This window comes from Sinohyriopsis cumingii, chromosome 17 (genome assembly GCF_028554795.1).
Source record: "Sinohyriopsis cumingii isolate HCF-2022 chromosome 17, ASM2855479v2, whole genome shotgun sequence".
In the NCBI taxonomy this organism is placed as follows: Eukaryota; Metazoa; Mollusca; class Bivalvia; order Unionida; family Unionidae; genus Sinohyriopsis; species Sinohyriopsis cumingii.
The window spans coordinates 12913395-12934791 of NC_142977.1; the positions used below are offsets into that span (position 1 = coordinate 12913395).

General features: G+C 40.1%; 1 protein-coding gene across 1 annotated transcript; it reads right to left on the reverse strand.

Moving 5' to 3' along the window:
• Positions 1–17705: 17705 nt before the first annotated feature.
• Positions 17706–18218, reverse strand: LOC149777770 (uncharacterized). Its single transcript, XM_089940443.1, has one exon. The coding sequence runs from the start codon at positions 18216–18218 to the stop codon at positions 17706–17708; it is 513 nt and encodes a 170-aa protein (XP_089796569.1).
• Between the last annotated feature and the right edge of the window lie 3179 nt (positions 18219–21397).

The following is a 21397-nucleotide window of genomic DNA, read 5'->3' on the forward strand; positions in this document are numbered from 1 at the left end:
TAGCGGAAGACGAAACATCTAGACAAACTCTGAAGTGTAGGTTACAGTTTGGAGCATTTAGATTCCCTACTGGAGAACGAAGACGTCTAGTTAGAAAGTACCTTTATTGCTTCCGAAACAAAGAGACTATAAAATCAGGAATCCATGCCACGGCTTATGTCAAAAGTGATTGAACAGATTCCGTGGAAGGAACTCAGTGACCATATTCAAACCGTGGATCATTACCATCAATTATTACAAGAACTGTATCCATTCAGTTTGGGACGACGCATAGTGTGTGTCTTAGTGACTTGTTTTCTGGGATTTCGTTTACCAGCCGATTCTTTGTGGGCTCTTTACGATCAGTACTTACCACCCCAATGGCCTTAAATGGTCACGAAAGACTCCTTTTGCTTAAAGCCTTGCGTTTTCATCTGGATACTTCTCGACCTCAACAGGAAAAAAAAGATTCGTCAACTTTTAGCTACCGAAGACGTGTATGACGATGTGTGTGTAGCTTGTGACTTACACCCCCACTGGACAGATGTTCGTGCCTGGAAAAAGGGGGGTTTTGAGGCTTGGACCCAAGAAGTGGCCCAGTATGCACAAGAGCTGTTCAAGGAAAAAAGTTACTTTTTAACCTGTGTTAGTGACAGTGCCAGAAAAGCCCATCACCGAGAACAACCACTCGCTTCAGGACGGGACTGTCATAGACGTTCCTGAAAGGTCATTCCGGGAGGACACTTGTGTGACAATACCTCATGTAGAGACTGTAAGAACATTACACACTGTCCCTAGGACATCTTGGTTACCCAAAACATGTTGTACAGAGACTTGTTTATATTCCACTTTGATCGTTTTGATGTGTTTTTTATTCCTGTACATAACTATTTGGCTTTTATGTATTTTTGTCTTTCGTGTTGTTCATATTTGAAACATTCAATAAACGTGTCCTGAAAAAAGTATGTAAACTCTTGTCTTGTCTATTTTCGTGTCACAAGTGACATTCCTAACACTATGGCTACCTCTGCTGTCTCTGCTCCCTCTTCCTTCACTGTCAAAGTCATCGACGAACACTTAGATCGTGCCAGTTGGGAGGCTTTGTATCTTCGCCATCCCTTTAACATGCTCATTGCTGGACCTAGCGGTTCAGGCAAAACCGAATTCGTCAAACGTTTGATCGAACATAAACATCATTTGATCGTTCGTCCACCTCAACGCATCGTGTGGTGTTACAAAGAGTGGCAATCGGCGTACAGCCTCTTGCGAGAAAGTCAAGGCGATTCCATCGTGTTTGTGGAAGGCATTCCTAAAGAAGACGACGGCATCGTCTCTGACTCCCGTCAAACCCATTTGGTCATTTTCGACAACATGTTAGGAGAAGACGAAGAAGAAATTAAACTGTGGTTCACGCGCAAAGGACATCATCGTAATGCCAGTGTCGTTTACATCACTCAAAATTTGTTTCAACAAAGTAAAGCCCATCGCACCATCAGTCTCAATGCACATTACGTGGTCTTGTTTAAAAGCCCTCGACATAAATCGCAAGTGCTAGTCTTAGCCAAACAGTTAGGAACGCCTTGGCTGACTCAGGTGTACAACGATGCCACTCAAACTCCACACGCCTATTTACTCGTCGATTTGAAGCCTACGACCCCCGATGATTTGCGATTTCGTACCCACTTGTTTCACCACTGGTGCCAAGACGGAGGGCCTGTCCTGTACACGTCTCCGTCCTCGACTTAACTTCACTCCACAAAAAAAATCTATAAAAACCTCAGACACTTTTCGTCTGTCTCACACACAGTTTGAACATGACGTCCCTTCAGTCGCATCTTCCCGTCAAATTGATTCCTGCCTTGCATGGCATCAGTCGAGAAAAAAATCCACAAATACGGGCTCGTGTCTTAGAAGCTAGTCTCAAAGAAGTCTTACGATGGTTCACGGTGACAGCACGTCAATTACTACAAGGGATCATTCAGATTCCTCATCAAACCAAACGCTTTTTTGATCGAAACAAAGTCGCTTTGACCCAACTGGCCGATCCTCGCATCGACATTCAAACCAAAAAACAAATCATTTTGAAACCTGGAGTGAGCGGTACTCTAGGAGGGGTCATCATTCGCTCTCTCTTAAGATGGGATCCTAATGCCCCAAAGTTCTCCCCAAGAAAAAAGTCAAACGAAGCTCCGAGAAGAAGAAAAAGACCAGGTCCCCAAGGAGACCCGTGTCTCCAAGAACTTCTCCAGTGGCGGGACCCTCCTCTTACCAGTCACCACCCCGGATAAAAAGAAGCCCCCAGAAAAAGAAACAGAGAAAAAGTCCCCAGAAAAAGAAAAGTCCACAGAAGAAAACTAGTCGTAAGAGAGGCACTTCGGTCAGGACGCAACCTTACACTCGCAAACCACGACCAGCAACGGCGGTAACCGCGTCTCCGGTAGCCTCAGGTTCATTCACTTCTCCGTTGATGTCACCAAGAACTGAAGAGTACTTGGAGACGTTGATCACACCAAGAACTTCTCCGTTGATAACCCCAAGAACTTCTCCAGTGGCAGGACCCTCCAATTTAGTGGCAGTGGCTGCTGCTCACAAAGTACCTTCTCCCAAAATCAAAGTCCAAGAAAGATCGGGTATGTTACAAAGTTTACTGGATTTGTCCAAGCAAGAACTGGCTCGATTTAGTCCGTTGCGTACCCCTGCACGACGTGTCATACCTGTCATGAAGTTGATACGACGTAAAGACAATCAGTGGCGACGCGTTCCAGTATAAAAAGGTGTGTGTGACCAAGTCGGGGTATCAATGTTTTTAGTGCTCCTGAAGACTCAAAGATGTCACCCTCCAGAAAACATCCCTCTTCTAAAACCCAAGGAAAGAAAAGGAAAGGACTGCCACCACGTTTAGTCAAACATGGGGACATGTTATCTGTCCTGTCCAAAGCTTCTCCACCCCTACGAAAAAAACTCATTCAATCAGCCTCCAAAGAGGTCATTGATACCGTGTACGAATGTTGTTTGAACGTCTTGAAAGCTACGATCCCTTTGTCCAAACACCAGAAACAATGCTGAGACAAACATCGTCACGTTCTTCGCCAAATGGTTCAAAAGAAAATTCCCCTTCGTCAAAAGAAGAAGATGTTGGTCCAACGTGGAGGAATTTTACCCCTCTTGCTAGGCCCCTTACTGAAAGGAGTCTTGGGAACCATGTTGGGAGGACTGGTGGGAGCAAGATAAAAAGGCCCTCTGAAGTCCCAAGATCTCAGAATCGACCCCTGACATCCCATGGAAGGACGAAAACTAGCTTTAGTGCCTTACAAACGATGGATAGAATACCATCATTGGCAAGAACAACGCACCCCGCATTTACCTCCCAATCCCCATTTGAGCGAAATGTCCCAGTTACAACACGAATTGCAGTCCTTGATGGATCGCCAAGATTTTTCCGAAACAGAAAAATCGCAAAAGTACGGTCAACTCTTGCAACGACTGCAACTCTTTCACCAGAAAGCCTCAGACGAAACAGCTCTTCCCACTCTGAAAGATTTGAAGACCTTGATGAAAAGTCCAGCACCATCACCAGTACCACTACCATCACTACCAGTGACCAAGATAGAAAAAGGAGAAGAAGAAGAAGAAGGGTTTCAAACTCCACCAGAAAAAGTACGCAAGTTAAGAACACCACCTACCTCCAGAATTGGATGGATTAAAAAGATGAGGACCACCCCTTCTTCATCACAAGAGAAAAAGAAAGTGAAGACAGAAGTGAAGACAGAAGTGAAACAAGAACCGATATCCCCTGTTCAGACATCCTCCTCCGCCACACCTATTGCCGGTCTCACACGCAAAGCATTACAATCCAAGAAAGTACCCCAAGAGAAAAAGAGTAGCATCTTCCAAGAGTGGGTGCCTTATTAACACACAAACACAAAAAAAATGGAAAAAGTGTTAGCCAGCATTTACTACGATCCCTCGCATCCTGCAGGTTACGCAGGAGTTCAAAAATTGTATCGTGCTGCCAAAACGCGACTGAAAAGTCTCCGTTTACCTCAAGCGCAACGATGGTTACAAGAACAAGCTACTTACACTTTACATAAACCCATTCGACGCAAGTTTTCCAGAAGTCGCACCCGAGTGGAAGGCATCGATCATCAATGGCAAGCCGATTTAGCCGATGTCTCTCATTTGGTCAGCTACAATCGCGGCTACAAATATTTGTTTTGTGTCATCGACGTCTTTTCCAAATTTGCCTGGGTCGTACCCTTGACTTCCAAATCGAGCAGCGAGTTAGTGCGAGCCCTTCAACGAGTGTTGAAACAAAGCGGTCGTCACCCTCTTCGATGGCAAACGGACAAAGGCACCGAATTTCTGAACCAAGCGTTCCAAAAATAATTAAAGAAACGTGACATTCATTTTTTTACCACCGAGAATCCTGAAACCAAAGCCAGCATCGTGGAACGTTTTCAACGCACTTTGAAAGAACGCATGTGGAAATATTTTACGCATCACCACACTCTGAAGTACATCGACATCTTACCGTACCTGGTGCAAGCGTACAACCAATCTTACCATCGAAGCATCGGACGTGCCCCGCAAGAAGTCACTCCCGAGAACGAAGTGTTGGTGTTTGAGCGCCTGTTTGGTACGTCCCCGACGAGGGCTGTCCCCAAGAAAAGTAAAGTGTTGACCGTAGGAGATTGGGTACGCATTGGCAAAACCAAACGCACTTTCGACTAAGGTTACTTACCTAACTGGACGACCGAATTGTTTCGTGTCACTGGACGAGTGCATGGCCGTCATCCTGCCGTCTATAAATTGGAAGACATGAACGGAGAAGTGCTCAAAGGAACGTTTTACTTACCCGAGTTACAACGTGTCACCAAAAAAGAAGACGACATGTACGACATCGAAAGCATTCTCGAACGCAGAACCCGTAAAGTGGGCAAACGACGTGTCAAAGAAGTCAAAGTACGTTGGAAAGGATATCCACCCAGTTTTGATTCTTGATCGACGCTTCGCAAGTCATCGACTATAAAAAGAAGTGACCATCATGCCCTTTCACACAGACGCATCAACGTCGACCACTCCTTCACCTAGTTCTTCTCTTGCAAGATTTACAAAAACAACCTTTGTGGGTGTGGTGTGGAGAACGTGTGCCTAAAACGCAAATCGTCTTTTTTCTGCCAAATCTTCGTGGTGTATTGTGTCATCGGGGCAGCCATCGCCAATTTAAGTTTGCAACAAGGAGACAAACAATTGTGGACCATTTTATTGAGCAGCTGCATCGGTTACCTGCTTCCCAATCCCTCCCTGACATTATCTTCCAACGGGAACAACGGGAACCTTGTGTCCAGTGCCAGTGTCAGTCACCACTCCAATAACAACAACAACAACCCTATTTTGAGCGGAGACACGCCTCTGACGTCCAGTAACCCCTCGGACAACCACAGAACTCTGGAATTATGAGTCACCAAAACCAATTTTACTTAACCTTACCCAGTGACAGTTCCATGGAGGTGTTTCCCACGAACACGTTGTGCTGTTACACGGCCAAATTACCTCAGACCATCCCATTAGATCACGAAGCCCATTGGGAAGTAGCTTTAGTAGAAATCATTCACCAGACTCAAGTCCTCAATGTCCTTCCTAATCCAAATTTTTTTGATGTGGAAGTTCATGACGAACAATTGCAACAGTATTTGGATACCTATGGCAAATATAACATAAAAACCCCTGGCACAAAAAATCAAAAGTACACCACCTATCACTTGTTCATTCCCCCAGGCTATTATTTTAGTGGTCAACATTTGGTCAGCACCATAACCTCCAGGTTTAATGTCGTGTTTCTGAAAGCTTTGGAAAGTGTCAAAAAAAGTGTCACCATGGAATACCACAAAGCAGCTCGTCGCTTCTTGATGAAATTTGACGGGAGTAAAATCGTGTCCATTTTATTTTGTCCTGAATTGTTTGACATGTTGGGCGGAGACATGGACATGAGAATGGCCATGATCAAGAAAAACGAATTACCAATCATTTACGACAACGAGTCTTTTAGCAAGTTATTTCGTGCCCCGGTAGACCTGAACCAAGGACTGAATTTGATGTTTGTGTACTCCGATGTGGTGGAGTACAACGTGGTGGGACACACCTCCGTACCGTTACTGCGTGTCATTCCTTTCAAAGTGGATTCTGCCACGAACGCTGACGAGGAAGGTGGAAACACTTATCACGTTCACCGCGAATTTGTACATCCTCACTATTTGCCTGTCAGCAAGTCTTATTTGGACACGGTCAACATTGCTATAAAAGGAGATCTGGGACAAAATATTTCATTCACCAAAGGAAAAGTCACGGTGAAACTCCATTTTCGAAAACGGTTCTCTCACGACTCGTAAGTCGTGTATCCAGTGTACCGAGGGGTTGCTCGACAGCGAGGACACGGTTTAGGAGATATGTTGAAATCGGCCTTTCGTTCGGTGGCTCCGGTGTTGAAACCGATGGTGACACGCGGATTGCACGCCTTGAAAGATGCGGCACTGACGCAAGGCAAAGAATTTCTCCAAAATGTCATCATCGACAAACAAAACCCTAAAGAAGCCTTCATGAGGGCAGGCAAAAATGTCTTGCTGCAAACGGGCAAAGACCTTTTGGGCCGACGAGAAACACCTATAAATGCCCTGCACGCTACCGAGTCAGGCATTCAGCAAGGACAAGGCAGAAAGAGACGACGAAGAAAACACCCTTTCACCAGACTTCACACGTCTAAAGCTAGAAAGGCAAAGAAAAGAAGAACCGTCCGAAACTTAGACGTTTTTGATTATTGAGACACAGAGAAAAATGATGCACCGAGAGTCTTGCGCTTGTTCCAAGTCGGAACTGGATCTGTTTGCCATGCCCCCCACCATGATGACCATGCAAGAATCCCAGTGGGTGGAATTTCACCCCGTCTCCTCTTTGACGGATTCCGCTCCCATCGAGTTTGAAATCAAAGGACAGCCCGAAGATTACATCGATCTGAATAGCAGTTACCTGTACTTGAAAGTGAAAGTGATCAAAACGGACAACACCAATCCAGGAGGCGATGCTAGAGTAGCTCCTGTCAACAATTTCATGCATTCCTTGTTCAGCGAAGTGGACTTGTACTTGAATAACAAACTGGTCAGCAGCAGCATGGATACTTACCCATATCGTGCCTACCTGGAAAATCTCTTGACGTACGGAAAAGAAGCCAATAATACTCATCTGGATGCTTGCGTGGTATGGAAACCTGACACGGCAGGTATAGCCACGTTTAGCGACACAGTCCTGACAGAAGATGACAATCCTCACAATGTGGGATTTAACGACCGTCGTAAGAAAATTCTGCAGGGGCGAAGTTTAGAACTGATGGATCGTTTGCATTTGGACATGTGGTTACAAGAAAAGTATTTGCTGAACGGGGTGGATATCCGTCTGAGACTGAAGCGTAGCAGTGCCGCTTTCCATTTGATGGCTCATGCCAATGAATACAAAACTATCATTCAAGAAGCCCGACTTTACGTGCGTCGTGTGGAAGTGTTACCTAAAGTGGGAAACGACGTCAGTCAGACGTTGAGCAGAACGACCGCCAAGTATCCGATACGACGCGTAGAAGTGAAAACGTTCACCATTTCCGCTGCACAGCGATCTATGATCGAAGATCATCTGTTCCAAGGACAGTTACCCAAGCGTTTGATTGTTGGTATCGTCAGGAATTCAGCCTTCATTGGAACCCACGATCAAAATCCTTTTGAGTTTCAACATTACAATGTGTCCAAGATCGAAGTCAGTCGCGACGGCAAGACCTTGTGTACCAGACCCTTTGAGCCCAACTTTGGTGTCGCGAAGAATTATTTGAGATCGTACTTGTCCCTGTACGAAGCCAAGGGACAGTTAGGAACCAACACCAGTGACGGTATTTCGTACGACGATTATGCAGGAGGCTATGCTTTGTGGGGTTTTGATTTCACTCCAGACCAAGGCAGCGACGAGGGACATTTCCACCCTATAAAATCGGGTCAGATTCGTGTGGAACTTCAGTTTGCAAATCCACCTCCAGATCACACAGTGAACGTCCTCCTGTATGCAGAATTTGACAATACCATAGAAATCAACAGTTTGAGAGAAGTCATTCTAGACTATTAGAAGCCATGGAAGACTGTTATCCCTCTTTCCTTTGTGGAGAAACTTTGGAGATGGAATGTGAGGAGACCGGGGAAGAAGAAGAAGAATCCCAAGACGAAGAAGTTATCATGATGAAGTCAAGATGGCCAGAACAAGAAGCCCATTTAGTTTCCCGTTTTGCTACAGTCCTGGCAGATATAATGAAAGAACTGATCAAGGAAGAGTGCTATGGATGTCACAACGATCATCCAAGTCAAATTCAACACGACAAATGTCTGATGTTGAGTCAAGAAGAAAAATTGGACGAATATCTGGACAAAGCTTGGGATCACATCGAGATAGAATTCGTGTTGAACGAGTGGTATAAAGGCTTGGATAAACATTCTTCTCCTCCATTAACGTCTCTGGAGTGCCGTCGCATCGAATCTCTCTTGGACCAGAGTAAGAAGTCGGATCTAAACGCCTTTTACTTGTCAGACATTTTCAAGCAAAAAGTCAGGATCGAATTGATCACTTATCATTACCTGTGAAGAAAAAACCCACACAAAACATGGATACCTGGGAACTTTATTACCTTTTGAACCACAGTTCGTACACGGCTTCTTGGAATCTTGTCGTCTGTGCTAAAGATGAACTCCCTCATCGCAAACCTCAAGACCATCAAGCTTATGTGATCAACACGGACGACAGTCATCTCCCAGGAACCCAATGGGTAGCCGTCTACTTTCCTCAAGAAGGATGTGTGGAATATTTCGATTCGAATGGATTGCCCCCTTTGGATGACGATATCATTGACTTTATGAGAAGAAATTCTCAGACCACCCGATTCAATAATGTGAAATTACAAGGCACAGATTCCTTGGTGTGTGGATAATATTGTGTGTATTTTCTGCATCATCGCAGCCTGGGCTATTCCTTAGAACATTTAGTGACTCGTTTTGATCCTCGTTCTTCTTCTAGAAACGATGTGAAAGTAGATCGATGGTTTTGTGACCATTATGCTTATCTTTTGTCTCAAGCTAGGAAACGTAGTGTCCATCAATGGCCTAATGACTTCCAACAGTGGAAATCACAATTTCATTCACAACTTTGTCAACCTTGTCCACAATAATGTGTGAGTTGCAAAAAAAAAAAATGTTTGTCATTTGAAAAAAAATGTTTGATGTTATATTGTTGGGTTGTTGTTAAAAAAAATGTTAGAGTTGTTTGTTAGTGTTAAGTGATTTTGAATAAAAAATGTTGTGTTTTGAAAAAAAAATGCCTTTGTCGTTTGTTTGGCTATAAGAATTTTGATTCATGCTCTTTGACTTCTTACTATCCCTCTCATGACACTCATTGAACGTTGCGGCTCGAAAACCGTGTGGGGATGTTTTCCTTCACGTCCGCGCTTTGACTTTAAAGCCGGAGGTAGCCTTCAGTCTAACCATCCATTGTCGACTCATCCTCCTACGAAGATGTGCTCCAAACTAGCTAAGCTAAACGAAGCCTACGTGAATTTGCATAGGATCAGACACAGTCTGATACCGAAGCCAGAAGAGACAGAGAATGTGAGAATGTTAAAAGTCACTGAAGACCTGATAGAAGAGTTCTTCAGAGAAGAAGTGAACAGGGAGAATGAAAAATGAACAGAGAAGTACAGACTTCAGAAACAGCAGAGAGAGCAGCAACAGCAACAACAGCAGCACCAGCAACCTGAACCTGACAGAGGCTTTGTCGATTGTCGTATCGACACCAAAGAGTTCTTCTTCTCTTTCCGAAGAAGCAGACCTATCGTCAGAAAGCCTATCGTCAGAGGACATCGCATTCTTAGAAACTAAAAGATCGCCCTAGCTTCAACTTCGCACACAAAAAACAGCCCTTTTCAGGGCTACCCCAATCTCTAGAAAAGAAATAACAATCCATTTGCCAATGTATGTATGTAGAGTAGTGTGAATATAAACACTGACTCTTTTGTGGTGTGAGTGTATGTGTTGGTGTGGATAGTAGATAATGATCGTGTTTTTTTTTGCTGTTTGAGGTGCGTGGAGAGTAGATTTGGGGTTTGATTGGATTGCTTTGCGTATGTGGATAATATATTGAAGTGATTAATTAAAATTTTTAAATTAGTAATGGATAGTAAAAAAGTGAGTGAGTGTTTCTTTTAGGTCCGCGCGTTGTTTGGTCATGATCAAGGTAATATAACTTTTGTTTTAGGGGACGTTTTCCTTCACGTCCGCGCATTCACTATAAATTGAAAATCGCTAGGCATCTAGCTACCCTTGTTGATTGATCAACAATAAAAATGAGTAGCAGACTTGAAAAACTTTTTGAACTCCAGATGCACCTGGAATATGCCAGATGTGTGTGTGTGTGTGTGTGTGTCTGTTTGTAAGCGCTCACGTACGTTTGTGTGGATAGTAGATTATTGGGTTTCATTATAATGCTTTGCGTGTGTGGATAGTAGATTTGGGGTTTGTTAATTGCTGCTTCATTTATGTGGATAGTAGATAATACGAAATGAGAAAAGTAGGGGATGTTTTCCTTCACGTCCGCACGTTTTAAGTGATGATCTAGGTAATATAACTTTTGGGCTTTAGGGGGATGTTTTCCATCACGTCCGTGCTTTTCGTATAAGAACCCACAGTATTCGTCGTTCAAACCATTCTACAGAGAATAAAAAAGAAGATGGCTTCAAACCAACTTGATAAAATGAAAACATTGCAAGACGTCCTGGACAATTTGGGTATGATGGAGCAAATGTTAGTTAGGCTAAACGAGGATCACTATTCTTATAGTCCCCATCGAGTGAAGATGGAGATCAACAATTTAAGAAAAGTAAAGGACATGATCAGTGCTCTGATGAAAGAAATAAAGGAGGAGAAGGAGGATGAAGAGGAAAGGATAAGGGTGAGAGAATGGAACGAAAAAATTGAAAAAGAAGAAGAAAATGAGAAGATGAAGAAAGAAGAGGTGGAGAAGCAGAAAGAAGAGAAAAAGAAGAAAAAGGAGGAAGAAAAGAAAGAAAAGAAGAGAAAAAGTGTAGGACAGAAAATAAGAAGCTGGTGGAGAAATAGAAGAAATTAGAAGAAGAAGAAAACCAAAGGCCCTTTTCAGGGCCACCCACATCTCTCGAAAAGAGTTACACTTTCAATTGCCTAGCTCCTTTTTTATTTTGTGTGTGTGTGTGTGTGTGTGTGTTCTATCCCTCTCCCCTGTTCCATTTCCATAGACCCATCAGGTCGGGACCTTATTAAAATAGGGTCCCGACCCTGTTCCATTTTCCTTTGTCGCTCGACAGTCCCAAGATTTTTTTTTTCCATGTTAAATTCCCCTTGAGGCTAGAGTGGCCCAAGACTTTTTCCCCATGATAAATTCCCCTTGAGGCTAGAGTGGCCCAAGACTTTTTCCCATGTTAAATTCCCCTTGAGGCTAGAGTGGCCCAGGGGTTTCCGTAATGTTAAATTTCCCATTGAGGCTAGAGTGGCCCAGGGGTGTTTTTAAAGCTAATTCCCATTGCGGCTAGGGTGGCCCACTTCACTGCTAGTGTACATTTCAAATTAATAAGTCTATTTAGTGTGCATTTCCAATTAATAAGTTTTTTTAGTGTACATTTCCAATTAATAAGTCTATTTAGTGTACATTTCCAATTAATAAGTATATTTAGTGTACATTTCCAATTAATAAGTCTATTTAGTGTACATTTCCAATTAATGAGTCTATTTAGTGTACATTTCCAATTAATAGGTCTATTTAGTGTACATTTCCAATTAATAAGTATATTTAGTGTACAATTCCCATCATATAAGGAAACTTAGTGTACATTTCCAATTAATAAGTATATTTAGTGTACAATTCCCATCATATAAGGAAACTTAGCGTACATTTCCAATTAATAAGTATATTTAGTGTACAATTCCCATCGTATAAGGAAACTTAGTGCACATTTCCAATTAATAAGTATATTTAGTGTACATTTCCAATTAATAAGTCTATTTAGTGTACATTTCCAATTAATAAGTCTATTTAGTGTACATTTCCAATTAATAAGTATATTTAGTGTACAATTCCCATCATATAAGGAAACTTAGTGTACATTTCCAATTAATAAGTATATTTAGTGTACAATTCCCATCATATAAGGAAACTTAGCGTACATTTCCAATTAATAAGTATATTTAGTGTACAATTCCCATCGTATAAGGAAACTTAGTGTACATTTCCAATTAATAAGTATATTTAGTGTACATTTCCAATTAATAAGTCTATTTAGTGTACATTTCCAATTAATAAGTATATTTAGTGTATAATTCCAATCATATAAGGAAACTTAGTGTACATTTCCAATTAATAAGTATATTTAGTGTACAATTCCCATCATATAAGGAAACTTAGTGTACATTTCCAATTAATAAGTATATTTAGTGTACAATTCCCATCATATAAGGAAACTTAGTGTACATTTCCAATTAATAAGTATATTTAGTGTACAATTCCTATCATATAAGGAAACAGCGTAAATTTCCAATTATATAATGAGATTTAGTATATATTTCCAATCATATAAGGAAATGTAGTGTACATTTCCAGTGATATAAAGAAACTTAGTGTACATTTCCCATCAAATAAGGAAACTTAGTATACATTTCCCATCAAATAAGGAAACTTAGTGTACATTTCCCATCAAATAAGGAAGCTTAGTGTACATTTCCAATTATATACGTAAATTTAGTGTACATTTTCAATCATATAAGGAAACTAGTGTACATTTCCAATCAAACACAGACATTTAGTGAACATTTCCCCTCATATAAGGAAACTTAGTGTACATTTCCAATCATATAAGTGTATATTTCCAGTCTGGATAACTTACTGATTGTTATCATAATCATATAAGAAACTTCGTGTACATTTCCAATCTACTAGCAAACTTGGTTGTTTTAATTTTTTTAATATATAAGGAAAGCTAGTGTACATTTCCTATCATATTCGGAAACTTCATGTACATTTTTGATCATATAAGGAAACTTAGTGTGCATTTCGTAATCAAATAAGGAAACTAAATGTATATTTCCCATCATATAAGGAAACTTAGTGTACATTTCCAATCATATAAGAAAACTTAGTGTACGTTTCCAATCATATAAAGATATGTAGTGTACATTTTGTTATGTATATTTAATTTAATTGTTGTTTGTTAGTCTAATTTTTGTTTTTTTTAGTTCATTACATGTTATTGTAATGTACCATAGTATGCTGAACTTCACCTTGTCCAAAACTGAATTCATTTCTGCTTGACCTGTTTGACTTTTATATTTCATTTATGCAAACAACTAATAATAGCTTAATTATTCTCTATGTGTAGGAGTTTAATATCAGGGTTATTATTCGGTAAACAAGGAGTAAATAAGTTGATTTGGGTCAGGGTTTTTGGAGATTCCAAAGTGAATTTTACAGGTTATTGTGTTGTAAGAAAACAAGACTCGTTTGATCATTCTAGAAGGTTATTTTCCATTAGGTTGTTGTTGTTATGTTGTTATGGGTTTAACGCCATTTTTCAGCACACGATAGGCTATATATGGCGGCCAGTATTAATGGTGGAGGAAGAACCCGGGAAAACCCCGGAAAGAACCACCGACCCACGAGAAGCTACTGGCATGCTTTCTCACATATCTACATTGGCTGAATCTGAGACTCGAACCGTCACAGACAGAGGTGAGATGGCAGTGATCCGTAACTGCGAACGCTTTAGACCACTCGGCTTTCCATTTGGTAATTGTTTTATTATTATAGAAAATGCTAATTGTGACCTAAGGTCAAGTAGCGAACTATATAATCTTGTGATTGTGAATATTTAGTCAGACGTGCTTTAACGTGTAGCACCTTCAAGTTGTATTATGTTGTGACCAGTTTGGGCTAAATTTTATTTTCTTAAAATTATTGAATTCAAGTGATTATTTTCTCTGGAAATACAAAAGTGCTCTGATAAGATTCTTGGATAAAGACATTCACTGGAATTTATACTGAATTCAACCTGGAATATTATTTCTGTGATTCAAAAAAGAGACTATTGACATATCAGCACTCCATAAGCTTTAACAGACACATCATCGCCTTCAGTTTTGGATCTCTTCGGGACTTTAACTGAATTTTATTCAGGACTTTAAATTGCTAGGTTTTGTGTCTTTAATTCTTGGATTATTTTGGGATTTAATTCACAATACCGTAAGTTCTTCTTCTCATTTTCACGTTGTATTCTAGGGAAATAAATTATTTGTTAAATTTTACAAAGCTTGTTGTCTTCACTCTTTTCTGTTATTTATTTTCAGAGCAATGACTCGTAACAATTTCCAGTCTGGGAAACATACTTAATGATAATGAGACTGACCTTCTTCTATGACAAACTATTTAAAGTAACACTCATTTAGTTCTTTAAAAGCTGTACGATGATTTCACCTAGAACTTATGTCTGGCCAGACATTACCTGATGTGTGGCTAAGAAAAACAAAGTGTGAAATTTTGAAAATTTGAAAATAAAATACAGCTGTGATTAAAACAAGAGGTTCAAGTCGGCATGCCTACTTTGCTGACATCTGCTTAACAGCGAACCTCAAGAACAGATGGGCAGGAAATCTGAGACACTATTTATATATGTATGTAGATAGGTAGGTATGTTGGTAGGTACACACACGCACACACAGACACATTCACGCAGAATATGCGGTTCATTCATTAAGTTATGAAAACGTTTCATCTATTGTTTTGGTATATCCATCCATAATAGACGAAACATCATCATTTGTCGATTATGAAAGGGCCTTTATGTGCCCAATGTCCAATTTTTGGTTAGTTTCTTTTGGGGGGCTTGTTTGATATTAATGAAAAATCAGCTCAAATTGTAAAAGAAACAAAGAAACCACTCAAGCCACATTCATTTGTCAAACTGATCGAATTTATTGTGTCTTTTTGCAAGAGTCGTTTCACTTTTTTTTTAAAAAAAAATTTTTTTTATACATTAGTAGTCACTGTGACCCTATTTTGTACTCAAATTGGCATCATGTATACCAGATAGAATCTCTTGATGCTAGGACGCTTCTTGTCGAATTTGGGCCCCTTTATTTTGCAGCATTTTTTTAAGAAATCTTTAAAGGATTTTCTAATTGTGATGGCGTATCGGCATTATTTGAATACATTTTAAAGCATTTCATTAAAAAATGCTTTATTTTAAATTTGGAGAAGAAAAAATTGAGCAATTTGTGGGGAAAAGTCTTTTAATGTTTACGTTACATATTTTAAGTAACGGCAGCCATTTTTTATAGTTGTCATAGTTTGTATTCGAAAGCAAGTTTTGCCAAAAGCTGTCAAATGCGATCGAATTATGCTGAGCGATTTTTGAGATGAAGTTAAAAAATTTTTTAAAAATATTTTTTAATTAGTAACGTTGGCCATATGTGTTGCATGGCTGCATCATTATGAGAAATCTGAAAGGCAAGTATGTTAGAATGCATTTTCAAAATTGGTCAAAATTTTAGTCAGTGCTTTTTGAGAAATCTTTTTATTGGTTTTTATGTAATTATTAACGGAAATGGACAAATATAGCCAAATAATAATAAGCAATTTCCACGACAGAGGAAACTCGGCTTACGGCGATAGTTTGATAGTGGATCGGCATCTTGGGAATAAAATGGAAGGACCTGTATGCCATCATATTCTGTAAACGTTCATAAAATCCTGTCGATACGTTTATGAGAAATTGTTTAAATGATTGTCAGTTCATAGTAACGAGGGCCAAATCAGACGATTTGTGAATTTAACGCCGTTTTTTGTCACCAGTATATTTGGCGGCCAGAATATTTGGTGGAAGAAGAACCACCGACCCACGAGAAGCTACCGGCAAGCCTTCTCACATACAGACGCTGGCTAAGTTTAGACTCGATCCCACGCAGATAGACTTATAAAGGCGAGCGCCTTAGATCACTCAGCTATCTAGGGCCTCACGACGTTGGCATCAATTAAACAGATTTTGACTTGCCTTGATGCCGGGTTGCTCCTGGTAAAATGAAGTGCTAATTGGCTAAGTCGTGTTTGCGCGGTTGTTAACAATTTGGAATAGTCGACGCAGGATTATCTGACTTGGCCTTAGGGACCAACCATTTAATTCATGGCTAAAATGACAAGTTGGCTCTCGCATTTAATTCATGGTTGTGGGGATAGTAACACAATAACATTGAAACAAATATTCTTGCTTTGATTTATAGAAATAAAACATTATTCTATGATTTTAAAGGTAGGGCTCTTCTTCTACCAATAATGTGATGGGTTCCTCTGGACATATTCGCACATGGTGTGAACTATGTACATGTGGTGGGAGGTCCAAGTGCACCTAAAAAAAGGTTAAGAACATCCCTGGTCTGGAGCTAAGCAATCCCCATACCAACCCCAGGTCCGAAAGCATCGATGGAATTGGCGTTGACAAGGGTGGCTGGTAAGGTTTCACGGGTGGATTCCCGATGGGAAGAAGGAGTCTTTGTATGCATTAAGTCTGGTGAAGAGGACGAGAAATCTCCACAGATGTCCTCTAGTGTAGGATCCTGTCTGTTTGAGATATGGTGCTGCTGGGATGTCAATTAGCTAGTATACAATCTGGTACATCATAGCAGCTTTTGCTTGTTGGCGTCGAGGTTGAAGCTCTTCCCATCCCAAATGTTGGAGCATAGCAGAGACACTGCTGGTCCTTCGATAATCACCAATAGTAAACCTTGCTGCCCTTCACTGTGCTGCTTCAAGTTTGGCAATGTTTGCTTTGGTAGGTGGGTCCCAAAACGGTCGACGAAAATTCCAACTGAGGTCGTAGTAAGGATTTATAGCACGTAGCATTTACTTGTTCGGGGCATGTAGACAGATTTCTACGAAGGAACGCTATAGTGTTGTTTGCCTTCTTTGTTCCGTGATAAGGGGCTATCGATGGTGACTCCCGAATACTTGACCTTGAATGTCATCGTCATTTTTGTTTTATTACCATGGATGGTGTATGTGGGCTGGGACGATCAGTCTCTTGTTGGTGATTCGGATGACCTCACATTTGTTAGGATTGAACTCGATTTGTCTTTTTCCCATCGTCGTAGGCGGTCTAGATGAGAATGTAACCGTACTGCATCCTGGTCCGGGTCGATTACTCTGTATAGCAAGCTGTCGTCGGCAAAAATGCTGACGTGGGAATCGACTCCCAACAGCAAATCATTGATGTAGATCAAGAACAGCAGAGGACCCATGACCGTTCCTAGGGGTACGCCGGAAGTGGCGGGGGTTGATAAAGATTGCTAGCCTTCTAGCACAACCTGTTGGTTTCTTCCATCTAAAAAGCTGTTTATCCACTCAAGGGTCTTGCCCCTGACACAACAGTGATGAAGCTTGGCTGCAAGGCGTTTATGAGAGACTTTATCAAAGGCTTTGCTGAAGTCAAGTAGGATCGCAACAATCTGTTATTTGTTGTTAAGACCGGCTGCTAGATCCTGCAGTGTGATTTTAAGTTGGCTCTCGCATGATCTCTTTTTTCTGAAGCCATGTTGTATTTCATAGAGACATTGTTATTTTCGAAGAACTGCATCAGGTAACTATGGATGATCTGCTCCATGACTTTGGAGCAAATTGATGCCAGGGAAATTGGCCTGGAGTTCGATGTTTCTTTTGTCACCTTTCTTGAACAATGGGGTGACGAATGTTCCTTTCCAGTTGTCTGGAGTCAGTCCCTGCTCTAATGAGGCTTGGAATAGGAAAGTTAGGGCTGGAGATATTGAAGGTGCCATCTCTTTCATGAATCTTGACGAAATCTGGTCAGGTTCAGTCCCTTTATGTGGGTTAAGCTTTTGGAGGAACTTAAGTAATCCTTTCTCATTAATCCAGATGGGTGGTGCAGTCAGAGTGTTGCTAGTACCGAGATCAGGAATGTTTGTCGTGTCTTCAGTAGTGAAGGCCGATAACAACTGGGCGTTCTGGATTTCTGACTTGTCAGATACACTGGAATGGATTGTGCCATCCTTCTTTAGAGGAAAGTCTCCAGAACCATAACATTTTTTACTTTTCAGGAAAAAGTATAATTTCTTTCTGGTACTTGTGTCGCTGATCATATCGCTGACATAATTATTGTAAGCATTCCGGCAGACTGTTTGAGCAAAATGTTTTTGTATATGCCGGTATTTATCCCAGTCCTTTGTATGGTTTGTATGTTTTTCTCTCTAATATGCCTTTCTCTTCCCCCTGAAGAGTCTGCGTACCCGACGGTTACACCATGGTTGGCTGAATCTACATAACGTCATCTTCGAAGGGACATAGGTAATATTCACCAATATACATCTTTATTTAAACTTTTTTAAGATTGTTGTTATATGTATATTTAATTTAATTGTTTGTTTGTTAGTTTTAACATTTTTTTATTTCATTACATGCTATTGTAATGTAACATTGTATGTTGGACTTCACCTTGTCCAAAACTGAGTTCATTTCTGCTTGACCCAAATTGACTTTGCTTTTTATTATTCATTGTAAACAACTATAACATATCTTCATTATTTTCTATCTTTATGAGCTTGACATAAGAATTATTATAATAGAAGAAGTAAATACGTTTATTTGGGTCAGGATTTTTGACTTTCCTAAGTGAATGTTACAGATTATGGTTTTGATTTTGTAAACATCAGCATCATTCTAGATGGTTATTTTCCATTATGTAACTTTTTTGTTCTTTTCTAGAAAATGCTACTTGTGACCTGAGGTCAAGTAGAGAACTATATAATCTTGTAACTGTGAGGACTTGGTCATTCATGCTTTAACATCTAGCACTTTCAAGTTGTGTTATATGCTGTGACCAGGAGTTTTGGGCTGGAATTACTGTGTTCAAATTATTGAATTCAAGTGATTATTTTCTGTGGAAATACAAAAGTGCTCTGATAAAATTTTTGGATAGAGACATTCACTGGAATTTATAGTTTATTCAAACCTGGAATTACATTTCTGTGATTCAACAAAAGACTGTTAACACATCAAAGCTTCAATAGCTACCACAGACACATCATCGACTTCAGTTTTGGGATTTTTTTTCTGGACTTTTACTGAATTTTATTCAGGACTTTAAATTACTAGGACTTGTGTCTGTAATTCTTGGATTATTTTGGGATTTAATTTGTAATACCGTAAGTTTTTTTTTCCTTCTCATTTTCACTTTGTATTCCTGGGAAATAAATATATTTGTTAAATTTTACAAAGCTTGTTGCCATTCACTCTTTTGTGTTACTTGTTTTAAGAGCATAGGCCCATCACATTGTTTATACAGCCAAGCGAGCATAAGAGGTCAGTATCAGTGGAGGCATCAGTAGTGTGATCATGTGGAATAGAAGATAGTGACTATCAGCAGCTATTTTAAGTATGACGTTGTAAATGACTTAGTGGGTGGAACTAGTTGATACATGCAGTCACAGGTTCCATCTCCGATTCCGTTTAATGCTACGTGGTTACCTACTAAAGGTCATCACTTTCCTCCGTGTTCAAGTTTTCAGCACACCCAACCCCCTTATGTCAACATAGTAACCACGTGCACAGTGAACAACAAGTGTAACTGCTTTAACGAGCAAAAGTTATAAAAAAAACTGGAACAGGAAACCTTAGAAAGGCACATGTTTATGTAGAACGCAGTTCACATACCAAATGGTATTCACTATTGGACAGCTTTCATTTGTTTGAGATAAGAGATCGATTTTATCCATTATGTAGTCATCAGCTTTACAACCTTATTTTGAACCGTTGACCAGACCACGTGTTTATGTAATGTATGGCATTATTGAAGGGATTCTATTTAAATAATTATTAACACATTTAACCCCTGGAAGTTTTTGCCATTTTTGCCTGAAAATCGAGCAGGAATCACATTTTGAAAGCTATTTCTGAATAGACTCAAAAATTTTGCATTAAAAAAGTCGGGTCCAAAAAATGAGGTTTTCCTATCTGTATTTTGTAGTGCAACTAGATATTTCAGATTATTTGGTATCATTGTAGAGCTACATCTGTCTACCTTTCTATAATACCATCCACTTTAGTATATCATGCATGACCATGACGCTACAGAGCTCGGCAGTAGGCTACTACCTCCTGCCCCCTAAAGTCGTCGCTAGGGGTTAATGTGTTAAGTTTCACGCTGATTAAGCAGCGATATGAATTGTATTTCAACATTGCAATGTGCTTGCTAAAAAGTGTTTGGGTAAAAAAGAGGGAGACCATCAGTGGTTAGAAACTAATTTCATTGAAATTATTCAAAATGATTGCCTCATGGACTATCATCTTTTGGTTTCAATTTTCAGTCTGTCTTGACTTTTTTTATTTATGTATGTATCCTTCTTGCCAAATACTTTTTTGTTTTTATAAATGTTTGGGGGGATGTACATCCACCGAGTACAAAAGTCACAAAACTGAGGGGCCGGGGCTTATGGCTCTAGAGTATGAGGGGCTGGGGCTAGTAATTATGGCTCCAGAGTATGAGGGGCTGGGGCTAGTAATTAGGGCTCTAGAGTATGAGGGGCTGGAGCTAGTAATTATGGCTCTAGAGTATGAGGGGCTGGGGCTAGTAATCAGGGCTCTAGAGTATGCAATCTTACACTGGGGTTACAAGACTAAAATTTAAAGGTATATGATATGCTGGAAGAGATTACACTGAGATGGGATTATAGGGTTCTGGCATCTCACACAGAGTCCTAGCAAAAATATGCGAGGCAATGATGGTATTTGAGAAAATTTGCCAGTGTTATAAAAAATCTTCTAAAAGTGGGCATATCCTGGGCTCATGCCAAAAATGACGCACAATACAATATACTGTTCAATTCTCAAATGCCATTTTATTAATATCATTGAGTAATTTATAAATACAATATTTACACAAGTACGAGCAATGAGAAATGAGAGTTTCAACAACATATGTCACACACAATTTATGATACAGGTATATTTGACTGTATTAACAATAACAAAAATATTTATACCTCTTAGACACAAACTTTGGACCCTCCCCATCTCCAGACTCTGTGGACTTACCCTTCCCCAAAGCCCACGCTCCATGGACCTTCCTCATCCTCACACCCAACACCATAAAAGCAAAGTACACCACAGACATTGGTCAAAAGTTTCGCGTCACAGTTGCTTTTTTGTTCATCATTATTTTTTACCAAGTTGAAAACATGGACGTACAAACATTCTGCAATTTATACTGGTGACAGAAGTTTGTGATAAGTTTAATAAAAATATAAACATTTTCAACATTAAT

What these genes read in the sequence shown, in the direction of transcription:
- LOC149777770 (XM_089940443.1), bottom strand. Translation starts at nt 18,218, where the DNA reads ATGATCAGCGACACAAGTACCAGAAAGAAATTATACTTTTTCCTGAAA.